This window comes from Sphaeramia orbicularis, chromosome 24, assembly GCF_902148855.1.
Source record: "Sphaeramia orbicularis chromosome 24, fSphaOr1.1, whole genome shotgun sequence".
In the NCBI taxonomy this organism is placed as follows: domain Eukaryota; kingdom Metazoa; phylum Chordata; class Actinopteri; order Kurtiformes; family Apogonidae; genus Sphaeramia; species Sphaeramia orbicularis.
In genome coordinates, this window is record NC_043979.1 from 24,653,129 (window position 1) to 24,675,109 (window position 21,981).

Sequence of the window (21,981 nt, forward strand, 5' to 3'; positions counted from 1 at the left end):
ATATCCTGTCTTAGAAATGCAGCTGTTATATGTAGTAATATTGAACTTAGAGGAGCTTATTTATGAATGTGTGAATATCTTCAGACAAACTCATTGAGCATGTGTCCTCCATCAAATTCAAGCTGCTCAGCAAAATACAACAGAAGATAAAAAGTAAGAAACATTTAGAAATGAACTTTCAGGACAGGAAAAAAAAAAAAATCTTTATGAAAATGAATACAGACACAAATAACATTTTCATGACAATATATCAGGTGAGGTCCATGTATTTTAGCATTCAGCATTTTCACTCATTCGGACAGATAAGTAAAGTGTTTTTGCATGGTTTTGGCTGATGCTGTGTTAGTTTACCATCTGGAGAAAAGCGTACAGTGTTAAATAAGTTTTTTATTTATTTTATTTTATCTTTACTTGAAGCACTCGCTGTCTTGTCGTTCCTGGAATTATATGTACAAATATGAAGTTTCTCCTGCAGAATAAACAAAATGCAGCCAGTATTGAGAGGTGATAACTGAATATATGTGTAACTGAAGGAATGAAAGATTATGCCGAGTCACTGATTGGCACTAGGCCTTTAACTGCTTCTATAAGCGTGTCTAACTCCCTTTATGCAATGGTCAAGTCCATGTCATGTGCCCAAAGCCTCAGCAGATTTCAGACCAATCTCAGAGTGATTAGCGAGGCTTTTCATTCTATCCTTAGCGTCCCATGTATCTGCTTAGCAGACCGTCCCAGTGCTGGAGGGAGGCTTTTGAACCTGTTCCTCCTTCTTCTGCTTGTTAAAAGTGTTTTATTTCTCTGGGAGTTTATATCTGAAGTTCTGTGGCTTTGGGACTACTTGTACTGGTTTGGTTCTCCATTCATCTGAATTATGACTGCAGATCATGTGAGTATTTGCATATGGTACAGTGTAGAGTATGATTTGACTAGTCTGCTAAATGCAAATCAGTAGAAATGTGGACTTAAAATGACCCAGGAAACCATGCAATTATCTATTTATCCATCCAAAGTTATCATGCAATATTTGAATTTAAGCATTTTTATGCCACTTATTGTGTGGCTTCCACAAAGAAAGGATGCAATAATCCATGTCAAACTGGATGAACTCAGCCGTGCCTGAATGCAGGATATGATTTTTATTTTCCTTGTTTGAACTCTTTCAGGAGCCTCAGTTGGCAAACATGACACCTTAGGGATAAATAGCATTATTCTAGGGATTCAAGGCCACATGTGTTTCCTGGTCATGGTGAATAAAGCAAAAGAAAAACACTTTTTGCATTTGTAATCCGCTGAGCAGAAACATGCCTCATTTGCTTAGCACCACATCTAGTTTGCAGAATAACAGACATTTTTAAATATGTGTCTTGTGTGAATTTGCAAATAAGAGACAAGACTATAATGTAGCATAGTGTGTTATATCTGTAGACAGTGAGATTCTATCCATGTTGCTTAAACTTTAATAGTTACTATACATTGTCATATATGATTTTAGCCTTTTGTTTAATTAACAATGTCTGCTCTCAGCATCAGTATGTAGTATGTAAATCTGCGGTTTGTCACTGGTTGTTGAGTTGATATAACAAATATAACAGTTAAGCCACGTTTTATAACTCAAATCTTGAATAGTATGCACTTTTACTCTATATTCATAATCATGGTGGCCAGAATTCCCTGTTCTACTCAAGTTATATTTCTGTATAAATGTGACTGTCAACTATAAGTGGTTCTGATCACAGTTGGCAGATGTGTGCCTACATAAATAAAGCAACATGACATATAATTGCATCAATCTTATTACCCTTCATTTTTATGGTAAAATCTAGAGCATTGCTAATACAAGAACATAGACAACAGCCAAACCTGTTCTTTATATGTGTCAGTCAAGCTTAGCCTATTTTAGCATTCACAGATTTTCAGGCCTTTTATTTGCATTTCATACTAGGCTTCAATCCTTTCCCATCACACTACATTGAATTATCTTTACCTCACAGTATTGTGCCAGTAAGACTGCGTTGTACTTATTGCAGATATTTCTGCTTTTTATAGGCAATCCTTTATTTACCGATTGCAGAAAAAGCCTGCTAAGAATGCATTTTCTACAGTGACAGGGACATCGCTGAGGTAATGTCCACTTTCACAGCTTCCACAGACTTAAGCTTGTTATTTTAAGTCACCTGGAGGATTTATTTATGGTTGTATCCTCATTATCCTTGTCTTCACTTACTCTGATCCTTGCATTAGTACAAAGATATGTGACTGCTGTGCCATATGCATCCCTAAAGACTTTAATCAGTATGTAAGTGGTTATATTCTAGAGCTATTTTTCTGCAAGGTGTTAGCAAATTTAAACACTATATTAAACGTAAAGATACATAATAAGAGAAGAAATTGTGATTTTTTAAAAAACTTTTCTTCACCAAACCAAATGTTCAAAGATGTTCCCAGATATGTAAGTCCAAACCTACAGTCTAATTATAGAGTCCTCCTTATTTCACAGGGAATAGAATAGGCCAACACTTATAGTTGGGTACTTCTATGAAACTGGACCCTAAAAACAGGACATGGGGCTAAAAATTCAAACGAGATGTAGACTAATGTTATGAAGCAAGTTTGGAAGCACTTTGGGTCTATTTTAAAAATAAACACTTACTTTTACATTATATTTAATACAAAAATCTGCATGTAACACGGTGTAAATGACACGAAAATTATGTGCTAGTATTTTTTTGAATATCTTTTTATTCTCTCACAGGTACATTTTGGGACTTGAAGTAAATATTCAAGGCAGAGGATTTCAGAAAAATGACTGCTGTTGCAAAATCATTCGAGATTCATATGTGTTTAACTGGGCAGGTTCTGTACGTAATGCAAGTGGACACGATGGGTTGCATACAAAACCTGGAATAAGACTGCCAATTCATGAAAAACCCACATGTCTGGATTAGAAAAACCACTAGGATCGACAAATTTAACACAGTGTCTTTATTTATAGCGGTATATAAGACTATTCCAGGTGCACTGACACCTACGTAGCATTTAATGCCCCAATTTTGGTCCTATTTTTGGCTCCAATATTTAATTAAAAATATATAAATTATGGGATGGCTCAGAGCAAGAGTATAATTTTTTTGCATTTATCTGAGGTAATTATTGGGTACATCCTGAGGGGAAACATAAATCTAAATTTTTCTTTTATTATTGGGTCTACAAAGCTGGCAAAGTGCAAGGTACCAAAATGTAACCAGTTTCATAGAAGCACCCAGTTGTATTTGCTTTTCTTCTTCTAGACATAAGATAAAATTAGCACATAATACAGCATGCTTTTGTAAGGATGTTCTTTTTCAGACAAGTCTTATGTCAACGCTCATCAGACATGTCTTGGTAGTACTTTAGAGTAAAGTCCTTTAGAGACGCACCATGCAGGGTCACCAGGAAAAGCCAAAATGGGTACTGACATTAAAGTTCTAATTATGCACACATTTACAAGAAAGTGTAATCTCTTCCATGATGTTGTCTGTTTTGTATTTGCTGTAATATCATTTGAGGGTTGTTTCTGTCATTTGTCTTTCAGGTTGAGATGAATGGGAGCCTCGTGGACATTCTGTGCAAAACCTTCTTCTAGACAGCTCAGAAGAAACATGACAACCTCCTGTTGCTGTTTGGCCAAGCTCATCTTCCCCTTTTCTCTGCTTGGCTGATCCAGAGTCGAGGAACTATCCTCAAATTCCAAAATGTCCCACAAACGCAGCTTCCAGTGCTTCAACACTGTAGGGGATGAAGGAAGCCACAAGTCTTCACTTCCGTTCAAGCATCACACCAGCAGGCTTCCCAGGATCCCTCATCATGGCATCGTGGCTGGTCATGAACCTCATGACGAATGCTATCTTTGTTCTGACTACCAACACGGCCAGGCCCTGGAAACTTTGTATCATGCACCGTATCACCACCATCATCCACACCAGTATGTTCTCAGGAGGCCTGAGGAGCCCCCTGTGGTGCATTCAGGCCAAGACCACCACATCTATCATCACAGGCACAACAAGAAGGTTGTGCTAGTGAAAAACAGCGACCCCTCGTTCAGGAAGACCATCGTATTGCACCGCAGGAGCCTACGCAGTTTGGGGCTGTTTTTGGAGGAAGTTTCTGAGCTCATGCAGCACCACATCAGGAAACTGTACACTCTGGAGGGCCGTAAGGTGAGGGTCAGACCCCGTATTGAGCAACTGATAAGTGTTTATTGAATGTTGTGTTGTTGACTTTGTTCATGAAAATTTAGGAACACATAAGCTGTATAAAGAGAAGAATTTAACTCTCAGTTTTGTTCAGAAGTTGTTCCACGAGAGAGCTATTTGTTCCCCATCTTGTCCCCCCTCCTTATATTTCCTCTCAGAGTGATCATTCAGTCTTAAAATATGGAACAATTGCATTTGTTTGCAATAATTTAACTCATGAAAGGCTTTGAAATAAGTAATCTGGCTTCAGTTATAGTTACAGATTGTTGTTATCCATGCCTGAGATTGATGTACAGAGAGAAAGAGAGTCCTCTAGTGACTGAACAATACCAAGACCCAATAGAGAACTTTGTCAGATACTGTCTTTTATTAACCCTTAAAGACGCAGAACTATTTCTGTGGCAACATCTGAATGATTTTTTTTTTTTTAAATTTTTTAACAAATAATTTTACCTTTTCTAAATGATTCATTATAATGTCATCCTCTGCATTTGACATTTTTCAGCAAAAATCAGGTTCTTTCTTGTATTTAATTTACTGATCATGTAGAGGTTCATAAAAACTCAGAGTAAATTCAAAGGTTGTGATATCAAAAACCTTTGAAATAATAATAGAAGGAAAAGAGAAGAAAAAGTGACATAAAAAAAAGTGTTTACATCTACTGTTATTTATCAAACTACATGGGTTGACTTTGCTTCCATGTTCACTACAGAGCCTGTAGAGGTCCAAATAAGACACATCTGCCATAGAAAAGTTGAGAAACTGCATTTTACCTAAACTGTTTGAATACATATTTATAGAATTAGTGATTGTAACACACCATAAAGATACACAACCCTAAGGCCATCTCTACCATCTCTGAATAAACCTGGGCTGTTTAATATTTTAGCATTTGAATGACTTTTGTAAATAATAATAGCAGATTACTAAATATCTATAGAGATCTTTTAACACTTCAATACAAGCACCTCATTGTAAAATATATTCCGTATGCTCATGTTTATCCTGCATATGCAGTATTATTTATCTTTTGCAGGTCCTATTGGACATGAGATGCATTCTGTACAGTATAACTTTCTTTCAAAACACTTTATTTTAAAAATTCTCTGAGATGAAAACTCTCTATTTCTGCACTAAATGGATGATTTATGCGTCTTGGAAATCAGTAGGTTAACAAAGTGGTGTATACAGTGCCAAACGCACAGAAACATCAAACTTCTGTGTATTATTCTGCTTTCTGTATCATTTTCTACAATTTCTTTATTAGGATTAAATTTCATTCAGAAAGAGAAAAGAGTACTGTAATTACTGTGGTTGCGTGACAGTTACAACACAGATATAATCAGTTTTAAGTCTGTGCTAAGTAGTTTGCCTTAACATAAGTCAAGTAGGATAAATACTTCAAGTGTGTGCACGTGGGAATGAAATGGGGATATTCCCTCACATACATTTAGAGTGTGGTTTCTTCTCCAAAACCCATTAATCTTGCTCAGATCAGAGCTATTTTTGAAAGAGGAGAAACAGGTCAACGTTGAAACTCCACTCTCCTAGTTTGATACCAGAAGTGTCTCAGAAATGTGTCTTCCACAGTGGCAATTAATTATCTTCACCCAGGCTTTGTGACCACGGATGAAGCCATTCATCTGCTTTTACCAACAGTGGAGTCTAAATTCCAAACTGCACTGTCATCAAAACTGACTACTCATAAGCAAAATAAAATCAACAGAACTCAATATTTTAGGCTGTGTGCTTTTTCAGAGTTTTATAGCTGTCAGTAGAGAACTGTACCAGCAGAATCTCTTAAAACGTGTCATGAATATAAGAAGCACATATAAATAAGAAAACACACGATTCACCATTTAGTCTATGCAACATACTTATCCATAACATGTTATTCAGTATAGTTATAGTTATGCTAAAATGCATAATAGGGTCACAAAACTAATCATCAGAAAGAATAAAGTACCAATAGCTGCTGTATTTTTATAAGGCATCTGTTTGACTGAGCTGGGGAAAGCAGGTCATAGTCACCCCTTAGATCATCATTTGGATTTTGAAGATAATCAGCTGAGGCTTCTGTTTCATTTTACTCTGTGACGACAATATGACGGTGATGGTAATTAGCCTGCACGGTGTTCGCCGTCTTCATGTGAGTAAAACACAAGATAGAAACAGGGAATTAGAAGTGTGTTTTTGTGCATAAGAGGCTGTCTAATGTAGAATCAGGTAATGCCTGGAGCTGTAAACTAAAACCACCCAAATATCTGCACCTTTCAAACTCTGAAGTTGTTTTCAGTGCTGCTTAGTGGAACCTGTTGAATTCTGAAACTGCGTAATTCTTTATATATTCTTTAGTTATGTCATGAACAGCAGCAGATGTTCCATTTTGTATGTGTAGACTGTTCACCCAACATAAGACAATAAAACAGGTCTGCATTGCCATGACAATAACAGCGGTGCACCTAAACTGATACAATATCCAAGGCTTTTAAATGACAATTGCTGCTCACTATTGCAGGAACGCACCGTCATGTGGTGATTCACAGAGATCATCCTGGATTAGGATATTCATCTTGTCCTGAGTCACTGATGGACTCACAGACCTCTGTCACAGGGTTTAAAGCCATGTAATTGCCTTTTAGAGACAATGTCCTGACCTGAATTAGTTCAACACATGTTTCTAAATACTTCTTATGCTTAGACAGTATGATTAAATGAAAAAAGAAAAAAAAAAAAAAAAAAATCTACAACTTTCCCCAAAAGTAACTTGACATTGGTAAATCGGCAACGAACCTTAACAATACTAAAGGATGAAGTCATGCCTAATGCAAATTACAAGCTTTTATAGTCATGTAAATTACCAGCAGATCAACTTTACTGGTAACAGGTGAACAGATCTCCTGCAGAATTACAGATAAAGTGAAAAAGTATAAAAGGAACCAAATGTTTATGTTGAAAAAGTTTGTTGTTGTTTGTTTGTTGTTTGATGCAAAATTTAAAAAATTAACCTTCGTTTTGTTTGGTCATTGCTATATCATGCTTTTAACTATATTTATTTACCAGACTAGCAGTACATACAGGCTAAACTTTCTGTTCTCTTCTTTCAGATTGACACTATTCAGGGTCTTATGCAGTGCCCCCCTGTTCTTGTCTGCATGGGCCGTGAGCCTTCTCACCCTACCTTGATAGAGAATTTTCAGAAAACAACTGATGACAAACTTCCAAACCTCAGTGTGAAAGCACGCTTTGATGACTGCCATGAAAAACATGATGGTAGGAAAAACTGCTAGTTTGTGTAATTATCATTTATTATCTTTCTCATATATATATATATATATATATATATATATATATATATATATATATATATATATATATATATGTATATATATATGCAGAAACTCATTCTCTTTTTCTTCTTCTGCTTTGATGATAAATTAAGGATGCCCCAAAAAGAAAAGTACGATCCATCCGAAGGTGGAACCTGATGACAAATCCACCAAACACTCAGTGTCATCTGAGAAGTCTGCACCTGATGGAACTGAGTCTCCAGACACTCTTTATTCCAACCCAAACACCTGCGATGGAGTGAGAGATGACGACATCGAGAAAATGGTTCATGTAAATGATGATGGCAGTCTGTCCATGGAAATGAAAGTGCGCTTCCGGCTGCAAAATGATGAAACATTACATTGGTCGACAAAAGTGAGAAAGACTGCGGGGAGGACCTCTGAGTACCTCCAGGCACACAGCAGTCCATATTTTGCACATGCTAGTGATAGAGGTTATCCAGAATCTGAAAACAACTCTACTGCTGGGCTGGATGAAGCTTACATCAACTCCTATGTGAGAAATTCAGAGGACGCCCACTGTTCTCATTGCTGCAGTCACTGCCGGGAATACAATGGATGGAAAAACATCCCAGGGGCACAAGGAGCAAGTCGCTGCATTCACACTTCGAGCTCAAGTGCATCATCACATACAAGGGTCTGTAGAAAGACACTGGTTAAAAGCAGGGAAACTCAGTCAAGATCAAGTGACGACAATACAGAACAAACTTGTGTGGAGCAGACTGTTGAAGCAGCCGAAACTGTAGAGTACTGTACTATCAGGAGTGAAACCTGCTCACCAAACTGCAAAGTACAATGCCCCTTAATGGATAACTGTGGGGGTGACAATAACACTGAAGTAACAAACCAAGAAGAGAGACCTGCTAGCAAGTCCTCTCTTCATTCAAAAGGCTCACAAAATGATTCAGTCAATGTCAAAACTGCCCAAACATCGGAACAAGAAGAACAAACAGGATCTGATCTTGATGCTCCCTCTCAATTAAATGAGGAGAATCAAAATGATGACAATGATGATGTCCCACCAAGTGTTTCAAGGGCAGGTTCATCATCCGAGGACATCAAAGCAAAGGAAAGTTCCACTTTGAATACAGGCTCATCTCTGACTCCTACAGAGACAGAAGCTACTGTTTCAAAGCAAACTAGCAAACGAAGAAAATTCAGAAAATCATTTCCTTGCAAGTGTGAAATATCTAATGGTCCTGAGGAAGACTCAAAAGACCAAACTAAGACCCAAGATGAAATGGACGGTGATATAAAAAGAGAACGATCAAGTGCCATGTCTGTCAAATCAAACGCTTCTGGCAGATCAAATAATTCTGAAAAAATAGAGTGTGAAGATGTAGAGGAAACAAGATCCAGAAGTGCCATTTCAGTTCATTCAAATGCCTCGACAAAGTCTGAAGTGGCAGCTGAACAACATACACTGGAGGAGGTTGCTGATGAGGGAAGAGCATTAAGTTCTTTGTCATCAAAATCCAACATTTCTGTTAAATCCAAAGAATCAAAAGTCTCTTTACTCCCTGATGAGGAACAAGCTGAGGAGGAAACTGAGCAAAGGACACCTAGTGCCATGTCAGCTAAATCAATAACCTCCACAGAATTAAAACTAGATGCACCTGAAACATCTCCAGAGGACTGTGTTGAAACCCTCTGTGAAGAAAATGAAAATGAAATAGAGGAGAGAGCACAAAGCACAGTCTCAGAGAAATCAAATGTTTCTGCAAAATCAAAAGCATCAAAAACCTCTGAAGATCCAGTGAAAGAACATTCAGATGACAAATCAGAGGAGAGTGTTCCTGTGTCATTAAAGTCAGAAGAGGCTGATCAAAGTACTGAGGAAAAGGACGAAACACAAGAGATTGGAGATGATCAAGACAGAGTGCCAAGTGTAATGTCGGCCAAATCAATAACATCTGAAGGATCTAAACAGCATGAAGAAAACAGTACAGAAGAGAGAGCATCTAGTGCCATGTCAGTAAAATCGTCAGAGCCCTCAGAAAATGGAGAGCCTCATGGTGTAGATGTCAGAGCGTCCAGCGCTATATCAGAAGTGTCACTTCACTCAGACATAGCTGACACAAATGAGGAGGCTGTTGGAACTGTGGAGAGAGCTCCAAGTACAACATCAGTAAAATCTGTCAAGTCAAATGTATCTGAACGGTCCAAAAAGTCTATAGTGTCTGTGCTCTCTGTGGACGAGGAGCAGGGTGAAATAAAAGACAGAATGCCAAGTGCAATGTCATGTCAGTCTATGAAGTCAAATGTATCTGCAGCATCTAAGAAGTCAAATAGATGTGAAGATATTAACAAAGAATGTGATGAAGGGGCTATGGACAGAGTGAATAGCTCTATGTCAGTAAAGTCTAATGCCTCAGCAACATCTTGTCAATCAAAGAAGTCTGACCTTAGTGCTAAAGGTGGCGGTGTCAACACTGAGACAGAAGAGGACAGACCACAAAGCACACTGTCAGTGAAATCATCAAAGTCTGTCAGGTCAAATATTTCTGCCAAGTCAAACAAATCTAAATTATCTGAAACAATTAAAGGAAGCAATGACAATCATGAGAACAGTGAAGGAGATGATGAAGGTGAGGAAGGTGAAATGAGAGGACCCAGTGCCATGTCAGTGCAATCATCACATTCACAAAGATCAGTTAAATCAACAAGATCAAACTTATCTGCAAAGTCCAACATTTCAAAGCCCAGTGGTGTTTCAGCTAATAATGACGAAAGAGCACCAAGTAATATGTCGACTAAATCGGCAAAGTCAAACCTTTCATCAGCATCTAAGAGATCAAAAGTGTCTAAAAAGGATGAAAACCCTGCTGAGGAAATAGATACTGACGGGGACAATGAAGGGAGAACTATGAGCTCAATGTCAATCCAGTCAGTTGAGTCACGAAAGTCAAAATGTGATGATCCACCCGAAGAAGGCTCAAATGAAAGAAATGATGAAGAGCAAACAGAAGACAGAGCGTCAAGCTGCATGTCAGTGGCATCACTTCATTCACATGTTTCTGATAACTCTAATAAGTCTACTGAAAGAGCACCTAGTGCTGTGTCAGCTAAATCAGCCAGGTCCCACATTTCTGTAAAATCTGTCACATCTAATACTTCTGAAGTACATTCTAGTAAAGCTACTGACATTCCTGATGAACAAGACTGTGAAGAGGGAACTCCAGAGAGACCAAAGAGTACACTGTCATGTAAATCTGGAAAATCAGTCACTTCTACAAATTCTGCAAAGTCAAAAAAGGTGAATGAGCCAGTGGAAGAAACTACATCTAATCATGAACAAGTTATAGAGAGATCTCCAAGCCATTTGTCCGTTAGGTCAGAAAAATCAACAAAGTCAAATGCCTCTGCAAAATCAAGAAGATCTGAAGTTTCTCATGTCTCTGTGGAGAATGATGTAGATACCGGGGAAAGAATTGTGGAGGGTGAAAGTGAAGGAAGACCGCTAAGCTCAATATCAGTACAGTCAGTTAAGTCAAATATTTCCACAGGATCTAGACAATCAAATCGTTCTATGAATGTTCCAGATGAGGAAGACACTGAGGTATCTGGAGCCTCTGATGTTCCTGTGTTAAATGGCATTGACACCCCTGGAGAAAGAATTGTGGAAGGGGAGAGTGAAGGAAGAGCCATAAGCTCGATGTCAGTCAAATCGGATAAGTCCAATATTTCAGTAGGTTCTAAAAAGTCAAAATGTTCGACTAATGTTCCAGCTGAAGGAGACTTTGAGAGCCCCGATGAAGAACATGATCAAGACCAACCTGAAGACAGAGCATCAAGCTGTTTGTCAGGCAAATCAGTCCAGTCACATGTTTCTGAAAGATCAATCAAGTCTACAGAAAGAACAACTAGTGCTTTGTCAGCTAAATCAGCAAAGTCACATACTTCTGTAAATTCAGTCAGATCAAATGCTTCTGAAGTGTGTTCTACCAATCCTACTGATGCTCCAGATGAACCACATGGTGAAGAAGATACTCTCGAAAGATCACAGAGTGAAATGTCAACCAAAAGTGTAAAGTCAGCTGTTTCTGCCAAATCTATTAACACAAAAGAAAATGGTTCAGATGATAATGAAAATGCAGAAAGATCTCCCAGCACTATGTCAGTCAGTTCAGCAAAATCTACAAGGTCAAATATTTCAGCAATATCTAAGAAGTCTGAAGCTGCCATTCCCTCTGAACAAATAACTGATACCTCTGAAAGAGATGAAGAAGAGCAAGATGAAAACAGATCAGTAAGTTCAATGTCAATACATTCAATCAAGTCAGATCTTTCTGTAAGATCAAGCAGGTCAAAAGGTCCTGATGTTCCTGACAAAGGAATAATTACCCGGCCCAAGTCACATGTTTCTATAATATCCATTAAGTCTGATTTAGAAAATCAAGAAAGAGCACAAAGTCAGCTGTCAGTTAAATCTGCAAAGTCAAATACTTCTGCAAAATCAAGTAAGTCAAGAGTCCAAGCTGAAGAAGACAATTCTGATCATGTAGAAAGAGCCTCAAGCAATATGTCAGTCAGATCAAGAAATTCAACAAAGACAAATGTGTCTGAAACATGCAAGAAATCAGAAACCTCTGAAATCACCTCTCAACACAGCACTGAAATAGATGAAGGAGAAAATGAAGGAAGAATGAACTCACCATCAGTCCATTCAGTCAAGTCAAGTATTTCTGCAAGATCAAAAAAGTCAATGTGTTCTGTTCCGGTTGAAGATGGCACTGAAAACCCAGATGAAGGAAATGAAAAGGAAGAAAGAGCATCAAGTTGCATGTCAGTTAAATCACATATTTCTGAGTCATCCATTAAGTCTGAAGCCTCTGGAGTTGCTACAGCTACTGGTGATAATGTGATGAATGTGAGAGCCTCTAGCACTTTGTCAGTTAAATCAGGAAAGTCGCAAGCTTCAGTTAAATCGAATGCCTCTGCCATTAGCGATCAAGGAAATGGTGAAATGGAAATACAAGAGAGAGCGCAAAGCACAACGTCAGTCAAGTCTGTCAAGTCAAACATTTCTGTAAAATCAAGTAAATCAAAAGTGTCTGATGTTACAGCTGAGGAAACATGTCCTAAGTCAAATTCCTCTGCAAAGTCAACATCAAGTAAAGGGAGTATAGAGGAGGAAGACAGAGCTCCAAGCTGCATGTCAGAGAAGTCAAATGTTACAGTAAACTCTGAAGAGAGACCATCAAGCAACATTTCAGCCAAGTCATCCAGGTCAAATACTTCCGTATCATCAAAAAATACAAAAGAACTTCAGGTTAATTCAGAAGATAACACTGCAAATGACAAGGAAACTGTGCAGAGACCATCAAGCACCTTGTCAGCGGTATCAGCCAAATCTGGAAAATCAGCAAAATCAAATGTTTCTGCAAAGTCTAGTAAATCTAAAGCAGAAGACCATCAAGATGGACATATGGAGAGAGTACCAAGTAGTACCTCCATCAAATCAGTTAAATCAGGAAAGTCTGATTCTACAGCAATATCACAGTCTTCTCAAGTTGATAACGGCAATCAAATAGAAGAGGACAATCGGAAAAGAGCTGCAAGTTCAATGTCAGTCAAGTCAGTTAAGTCAAGTGTTTCATCAATATCTATAAAATCAAAGGCTTCTCACAGCCCTAAACAAGAAGGTGGTGAAGAAAATTCAGCAGATGTAAATGAAGAGGCGATACAAAGTCCTGTGTCAAATAAATCATCAAAGTCTACATCAAAACTTAATCATGACAGAACTCCTAGTGCTATGTCATCAAAGACAGCTACAGAAATAGAAAGTGCTGAGGAGAAATCTGAGAGAGTACCAAGTGCCATGTCAAGAAAGTCAAACAGGTCAGCAAGATCTACAAAATCAAAAGTCTCCAATGCTCCAACTGATGATACAAATGAAAGGGAGACATCTGTTAGTCCAGTGTCAATGAACTCAAGTCATTCTGGAATGTTAAGCACATCTGAAGTTCCTACAGTGATAGTTGAAGAAAGTGAAGACAGAGCTCCTACAGTCATGTCATCGAAGTCCAACGTTTCAAGAAAGTCACAAAGTTCTTTGTCTGTCAAATCAAACCTGTCCACAAAATCTCAAAAATCAAAAAAATCTGATATTTCTCCAGTGGATGGTGAGAATGCTGAACCCACTTCTGTTTCCCAAGAGGAAGAAGATAAGAGCAGTTCTAAAACAAAGACAAGCAAATCAAGCAGGCAAAGTGTAAAAACTGCAACTTCAGATGTGGCAGCAGGGCCGAAATCTATTGCAAACTCAAAAGTGTCAGAAAGGACCCAGGAATCAAAAAGAAGTAAACCTCATGTGATCTCTCGGACAAAATCGAAGGAGAGTGATGTGTCACAGTCTCTTTCTAATTCGGATGTTGTCAAAGAGGGGTGCGAGACCAAATCAAATTTGTCAAAGGGGATAGCAAATGGCCCATTGGACGCTCAGGATGATGAGAGTTTTATTGGTAACAAAAGTGATAAAAGCTGCAATTGCGAACAGAAAAACAATGATTCTAACGAACTCGAGCTGATCCCTTCTAACCTACCAAATGCTTCCCCTTCTGAGGTTGTAAATGAATGGCTGAAAACAATATCAGTTGATGGTAATATGTGTGACATGGAGGACTTAAATGAAAATGGTGATGATCAGAAGAATTGTGCTTTAGAAGAGGAAGTTGATGAAACACTGGATAATGAAAATGACATTGATAATATGAATGATAACAATGAAAACGTAATGAACAAAAGCACAGACAGAACCAATACAGATAATAACGGCACCTCTAAAATATTTAATTCATCTGTACAGGTGATGAAAGTACTTTTAAATCCAAAGCTTGACCGATGTAACAGCGTACCAGAAGTTTCTCTAGTATATGGGCGGAAACTAAGTACTTCAGCAAGAGGTCTTTTGGATTGCCTTGTGAAGTTGCAGTTAATAGAGCATAATCCTAAAAATGCAAATGAAAAAGATGCAAGATACCAAGAGCTAATGAATATTCTTCAGTCTCTCTGGCTTTGTGATCCTCCTGAAGATGAAGATCCATTAAAGAAGGAAGATCACCATTCTGTGGATGGTGAATTCAATCACACATCATCCTCTGGTGTTGATGTAAACAGTGGTTCCACTGGTTCTGGTAAGAGTAGTGATGGTCTAAATGGTGATGTATCTCAACCATGTGTCACTGGAGATACATCAGTGAAAACACAGGTAGTGAATCAAGATGAACTGGAAGAGAATGCTCAATGGACAACTGAGAGAGATGTTGAAAAGCAAAAGGAAGATGATCCAGCAACAGATGAAACTATCAGAAGCAATGATAGTCTGACAGAATTGCCAGAAACACCATCATCCTCACAAAACAGCTCAGGAAATGACAATAGTGGACAAAAACTTAAAGAAGAAACTGACACAAGTTCTGAGACTCCTTCATCTGTTCAACGAACAGAGTTGGTCAAAAGAATTTCTTTAGATCCTGATCCTCTGTGGGTATTAACTTTACTATCTAAACTAGAGAAACAGTTCATGAAACATTATATCAGTGCAATGAGAGAGTTCAAAGTTCGTTGGAATTTGGATGACAATGAGCAGCTTGACACAATAATAGGTGAACTAAAAACAGAGGTTCACGGAAAAATCCAAAGAAGTATTGATAGGGAGCTTAAAAAAATTCAAGGCCGTGTAGGGCTACCAAGACCCCCCAAAGAAGCAATGTCACACTCTTCAACAACACAAACAGAGGAGAGGAGACGGAGGATGAAGATCATGCTTAAACAATCAGATGATCAACAAGCACAAAAAAGTCATGATTCAGCAACAGGCACATCTTACAGTGACCAACGCAGTGAAATTGATGATGAAGACTGTCCATGTGAAACATGTATTAAGACCCCACATACAGTGAAGATGAGTGCCTGTACATGTCCCTCTGAAGCCAATACAGATATAAAAACAGCAGAAAACCTTGTAGAAGGAGTGATTGACAAAGCTGCAAGAGAAGTGGAAGGGGATGAAGGATACCATGACAAAGAGGGGGATTGTGCTGTTGCTGTAGATGAAAAACAAGCAGATAAAGAAGACCAATCTGAGGATGTTGAAAAAGCAACATCTGAAGATGAGATTGGTGCAGAAAAAGAGGATGCCATTATAAGTGAAGCTGAACTGGAGGAAGAAGCAGCTGAAGCCACTAAAGCTGAAAATGAAGATGAAGCAGAAGAAACTGCTGTTGCAGCCACGGCTGTGGATGAATCTGACACAAATGAGGATTTGAAAACAGGAATAGATGATGATTTAGAAGAGCTTGATGCCACCAGTGTGGATGAGAAAAATGACACAGTCACAGCTGATGAATCAGAACATGATCCAACTGAGGAAGCAACAAGAGAGGATGAGACTGAGGCAGAACAAGAGGCTGCAGTCACATGTCAAAATGAATCAGATGAAGAGCCTGCTGAAGATGAGACTATTGAGAACACAGCTTTGGAAGCCACAGATGAAAAAACTGACAAAGATGAGACTGATGGAGAAAAGACAGCTGATGATGAAGAGGTTGAAGCCACCAGTGCACATGAATCTACAGATGAGAAAGATGACACAGTCACAGCTGATGAATCAATACATGAACCAACTGAAGAAGTGACAAGTGATGTTGAGACTGCAGCAGAAGAAGTGGCTGCTCTCACATGTCAGAGTGCACCAAATGAAGAACCCGTTGAAAATGAGATTGTTGAGACTACAGCTTTGGAATCTACAGCTGAAGAATCTGACAAAGATGAGACTGACAGAGAAAGGACAGTTGATGATGAAGAAGAGGTTCAAACCATAAGTGAAAAAGAGTCTGTGCACGAGACAGGTGACACAGCTACAGATGATGAAGCATCAAATGATCTGAATGAAGAAGAGACAAATCAAGATAAGAATATGACTGAAAAAGAGGCTGCAGTCACATGTCAAAATGCATCAGATGAAGATCCCGTTGAAGATGAGATTGTTGAGACCAAAGCTTTGGAGGCCACAGCTGGAGAATCTGACAAAGATGAGGTTGATGAAGAAAAGTCAGTTGAGGATGAAGAAGAGGTTAAAGCCATAAGTGAGGAAGAGTCTGTGGATGAGACAGATGATACAGCTGCAGCTGACAAAGCTTCAAATGAGCCAAATGAAGAAGCAATGAGTGAAGAAGAAGAGACTGCAACAGAACAAAAGGCTGCAGTTACATGTCATGATGCATCAGATGAAGATCCTGGTGAAGATGAGAGTGATGGAGAAAAGACAGCTGGTGATGAAGAGGTTGAAGCCACCAGTGCAGATGAATCTGCAGATGAAAAAGATGACACAGTCACAGTTGATGAATCAACACATGAACCAACTGAAGAAGTGACATGTGAAGATGAGACTGCAGCAGAAGAAGAGGCTGCTCTCAATGAAGAACCTGTTGAAGATGAGATTGTTGAGACCATAGCTGAAGAATCTGACGAAGATAAGTCTGATGGAGAAACAATGGTTAACGATGAGGAAGAGGTTCAAGCCATGAGTGCAGAGGAGTCAGCGGATGAGAAAGATGACACAGCCACAGTTGATGAAGCTTCAAATGAACCAGATGAAGAAGCAGCTACTGAAGATGAAGAGGCAGCTACAAATGAAGAGAATGTAGCTCAAGAAAGTGTTGTTGACGAAGATGAAGCTGTTGAGGCAAGTATGAATGAAGATGAGAGTGATACCACTAGTAAGTGTGAACAGACACAAGAGGCTGCCGAAGAAAATGCCAAAGAAGATGCCAGTGATAATGAATCTGAGGAGGAGGAAGTTGAAAGAGGAGTGGTCAGTGAAGAAGATGAGCTATCTGCCCCCAGTGCAGATGAAGCTGAAAATGAAAACAGCGGGACAGCTGAAGAAGTCACTGAGGATGACACGGCTGTAAAAGAGAATTGTGCCGCAACTATTGATAAAACAAATGAAGAGACTGTTGAAGACCAAATGGCTGAAGATGAGACAGTAGTGGCAGCTGCAAGTGAAAATGAATGTGACCAAGAGGAGTCCTCAGGAGAAGGGACGGTTGATGATGAAGAAGAGATTCCTGCCACCAGTGCAGAGTCGGCTGATGAGAACAATGACACAGTGGGTGAATCTTCAAAAGACATAGCTGAAGAAGAAACAGCAAATGATGAAATAGCTGTAGTCGCAGATGATGAATCAGTTGAACATGAATCTGACAAAGAAGAGTCTGTGGAAACAGGGAATGTTGACAACGAAGAAGAGACTGTTGCTGCCAGTGAAGATGATCACACAGAAGACTTGGGTGACATGACAAATGGTGATGCAACAGGTGATGAACTGTCAAATGAACGTGCAGAACCTGAAAGAGAAACAACTGAAGATAATACTGCTGTTGAAAAAGAAGTGGATGTAAATGAAGAAGATGGGTCAAACAATGAGCCTGCTGAAGCCACTATAGTTGAAGATCAAAACACAGAAGAGGAACCGGATGAGGCACCAACAACTGAAAACGAATCTGATGTGGAAGAAGCTGCAGAAGCAGTTGACAAGGGAGAAGAGAATGATGGAGATGAAATTGCAGAAAATGATGAAACAGCCAAAGATGTTGAGTTGTCAAAGGAACAATCTGAAGAAGCAGAAACAGATGATGAAATGGGAGAAGGAAAAGAGACTGTCGTCACAACAGAAGATGAAAAAGATGAGGAGGCTGCTGAAACAACTGCAGCTGAGGATGAAGATGCAGATGAAGAGGCTGATGTGGCAGCCACTGAGGATGAATCTGACAAAAATGAAGTGGTGGAAGAAGCTTTGGCTGGAAATGGAGAAGAAGTCAAAGCTGAAGCAACAACTGAAGATGAAGATGCTGTAGAAAAAGAGACAGCTGATGCTAATGAAGATGAACTAAAAGAAGAAGCTGAAGTGGCTGCCACAACTGAGGATGAATCTGTGGAGGAAGGTGAAGAGGATGAAGAAGAGAAAACTCCTGCTACTTGTGATGAGTCTGCAGATGAAAAAGGTGAAGAACCATCCGAGGAACCATCTGAAGAAGCAACAACTGAGGCTGCAGAAAAAGAGACTGTTGACTCAAATGAAGATGAAGCAAAAGATGAAGAGGCCCAAAGCACAAAATCTGAAGATGAGGAAGAAGAAGTTGATGCAGAAGCCACAACTAAAACTGAAGCTGATGACAATGCACCTGAAGAGTCTGCAGATGAGGAAGCTGAAGAGGCAACTGCAGATGAAGATGAATCAAAGGAAGAGGCTGCTGAAACCAAGGGAGAAGAAGCTGAAGCTCAAGCAGCAGCAACTGAAGATGAAGCTGACAAAGAAGTAGCAGCAGAAGATGACATTCCTGCCTCTAGTGCAGAAGAGTCTGTAGATGAAACTGCCTCATCTAAAGGTGATGAACCATCTGAAGAACCAGCTGAGGAAGCAACAACTGAAGATGAGTTAGCTGTGGAAAAAGAGGTTACTGCCACAAGTCAAGCTGAATCGAAGGAAGATGATACAGAAATCAGTGCTGGTGAAGAAGAAGAAGGAGAGACAGAAGTAAAAGCCAAAGTTGAAGATGAAGCTGTGGAAGATGTAGAGGATGATGATGATGAGAAGACTCCCGTTACTAGTGGAGATGAAACTGCAAATGAAATCAGTGACGCAGCTACAGACGATGAACCATCTGAAGAAGCCACAACTGACGATGAGATTGCTGCAGAAAAAGAGAGTGCTAACACAGATGAAGATGGTGAAGGGGATATTGTAACAGAAACATCTGCACATGAATGTGAGACGACAGTAGAAGCAGCTGTAGATGAGGAAGAGGAAGAGACTGCTGCCAACAGTGAAGACAGCGATGCAGAAAATGATAAAACAACTGCAGAGGAGAATGAGAATACGCCCAAAGCCAATTCTGATCCTGAATCTGCAGCAGAAGACATCCCCAAAGCTGAGGGCGAATCAGAGGATGAGAGCAATGAAGCAGCCACAGAAGATAATGAATCAGAGGATGATGATGCTGGAACAGTTACAGAAGACAATGAAGCAGAAGAGGAACATTTAGAAGCTACATCTAAAACAGAAACTGCGGAAGACCAAGGTGAGGAGGAACATGATGAAGCAACATTAGATGAAGATGGGTCACCGAGAGAAGAACTTCATGTGACAGAATCATCTGATGTTAACACTGAAAGTCAAACAGCTAAAAGTGATGTTCAAGCTGAGGAAACAGCTGGAGAACATGGAGAAGAATCAGAGGGAGAAAATGAAGAGGACCAGTCTGTTGGAAATGTAGATGCAGCAACCCCTGAAGTATCAGATGAAGAATGCACAGGAGATGAATCTGAAGAATGTGGAACAGCAGAGGACGAGTCAGGAAAAGCAGAAACAGTGTGTGATGAAATAGCAGAAAATGACAGTGATGAAGAATCTGGTGCATGTTCTGTAGAGGAGGTTGAAAAACTTCCACCTGGGAGAGAAGAATCTGTTGATAAGACTGAGGATGAATCTGCACAAGATCACAAAGAACATCAAACTAACACACAAGAACCTATGGAAACAGAGACAGAAGATGATGAAGAGGTTTTGGAAAATGGCGTCAGTGAATCTGAAACTGAAGAAAATGACACATCTAAAGGACAACAGGAGGATGCTTCAATAGAATCTAATGATGATACAGAAGGATGTGATGATGTAATGGAGTTTAAAGCAGACAGTGTTGAAAATGTGGAAGAAATATCAAAAGATGAGGATGAAGAAAAAACAGAAGAATGTAATGACATTTCAAATATGAACCATGATGAGGATGTTAATGAAGCACCTGAAAAAGAGGAGGAGGAGGAGGAGAGCGGAACTCCAGTAGGAAACTGGAGAGGAGACCAGGGAGATTCAGCTGATGGAGAAGATGAAGCCGATGAAGATTCAGACTACCCAGAGGAACAAAGTGATGACGCAAAACATGAATCCGTTCCAGACAACGGAGATGATAAAGAAACAGAGAAAACACCTGTAATCCCAATTGACAATTTGAATAAAATGAGTTCAGACCAGGACGCTGATGCTGATGGTGAAGATTCTGAGACGGAAATGAAAAACCATGAAGATGTAAAAACCCTCAAGTAGGAGTGAAGATCAGAAAGTGACTGTAACTAAAGAGACACATGAACAGAGAAAAAGAAGAGGATGAATTATATACTTACATAGATGTTCTGAGTACTGAGCAAACTGCAATATGTTTATCATGTCACAGATTGTCAAACATTATTCTTACAAACTCCAAATAAATACCTGTACTTTGCTCAAACATTGCACAAAAGTTACTGAAACTTGAATTTATATATTTGTAGGAGGTTAATGTGCAAAACTAATTGCAACTTTTATTTTCATTAACTAGTTATGATTATTCGTCACATGTAATCGTGTTATCTACGGAAACTGAGCCTTAGAGAGAACATGGAACTATTCCTTGTTACTTGCTACTTGCTAGAAACTGCAAGTATTTGTATAAATCACTTTCAGATATGGTACTGAACAATATATACTGTAGACCACAGTATATTTATACATATATTTCTGCTGCTCAATATTTTCATTCAGGAAGACTGTGAATGTATTTCTTCAAAAGGGAAGTATTACTTGAATGTACTTTGTTATATTTCTGAATGTAAAAACAATTATAATTGTATAGATATATATTTTTCTAGTTAATACTGCACTTTTCTGTAAAGTCTGAAAATACTGATAATATTGACTTTGAATGTTTAAATCACATAATTTTCTGGTCTGAGAGGATCTTTACAATCCATCATGTTAATGCATGTTAATGTTCATGTGTTGTTTTTTTTTAGCAAGCGATCATAAACTGAAATGATGGCACTTGTTTCTCTGTAAAGTAGTGAAGTTCATTGCAGGGTTTTATGATGTTATCAATATTCTCTGTGACACAGGGGTAAGGTCCCTTGCTCAATGTACTGTACTTATAATTTCTGAAATTAAAATGTACTTTAAAGACTTTTTGTTGTTATTATTTATACTGATCAGAAGTAATAAATATTTTCCTACCAATGTGTATATACAGGGTGGGGAAGCAAAATTTACAATGAACATTTAGTTGTTTTTTCTCAGCAGGCACTACGTCAATTGTTTTGAAACCAAACATATATTGATGTCATAATCATACCTAACACTATTATCCATACCTTTTCAGAAACTTTTGCCCATATGAGTAATCAGGAAAGCAAACGTCAAAGAGTGTGTGATTTGCTGAATGCACTTGTCACACCAAAGGAGATTTCAAAAATAGTTGGAGTGTCCATAAAGACTGTTTATAATGTAAAGAAGAGAATGACTATGAGCAAAACTATTACGAGAAAGTCTGGAAGATACTATTAAAGAAGAATGGGAGAAGTTGTCA

At 38.8% G+C, this 21,981-nt stretch overlaps 1 protein-coding gene across 5 annotated transcripts; it reads left to right on the plus strand.

Annotated features, from left to right (window-relative positions):
- Positions 1–685: 685 nt before the first annotated feature.
- On the plus strand, positions 686–21,579 carry rp1l1b (rp1 like 1b). Of its 5 annotated transcripts, none has more exons than XM_030128683.1 (6): positions 686–886; positions 3,572–4,196; positions 7,340–7,505; positions 7,675–16,686; positions 16,780–16,923; positions 18,592–21,579. In XM_030128683.1, the coding sequence occupies exons 2-6, from the start codon at positions 3,732–3,734 to the stop codon at positions 20,688–20,690; spliced, it is 11,886 nt and encodes a 3,961-aa protein (XP_029984543.1). In that variant the 5' UTR covers positions 686–886; positions 3,572–3,731; the 3' UTR covers positions 20,691–21,579. The 5 variants fall into 5 exon arrangements, with proteins under 5 accessions (XP_029984543.1, XP_029984542.1, XP_029984539.1 ...); XM_030128684.1 differs by having other exon boundaries at positions 687–886; positions 7,675–10,053; positions 12,781–16,791; positions 17,041–21,579; XM_030128682.1 differs by having other exon boundaries at positions 7,675–16,923.
- The last annotated feature ends 402 nt before the right edge of the window (positions 21,580–21,981 follow it).

Coding starts and splice junctions, on each gene's coding strand:
- rp1l1b (XM_030128679.1), top strand. CDS start 3,732: ATGTCCCACAAACGCAGCTTCCAGTGCTTCAACACTGTAGGGGATGAA. Junction 4,197..7,339: donor ACACTCTGGAGGGCCGTAAG/GTGAGGGTCAGA, acceptor CTCTTCTTTCAG/ATTGACACTATTCAGGGTCT. Junction 16,789..17,037: donor TGCAACAGAACAAAAGGCTG/CAGTTACATGTC, acceptor TTGTTGAGACCA/TAGCTGAAGAATCTGACGAA.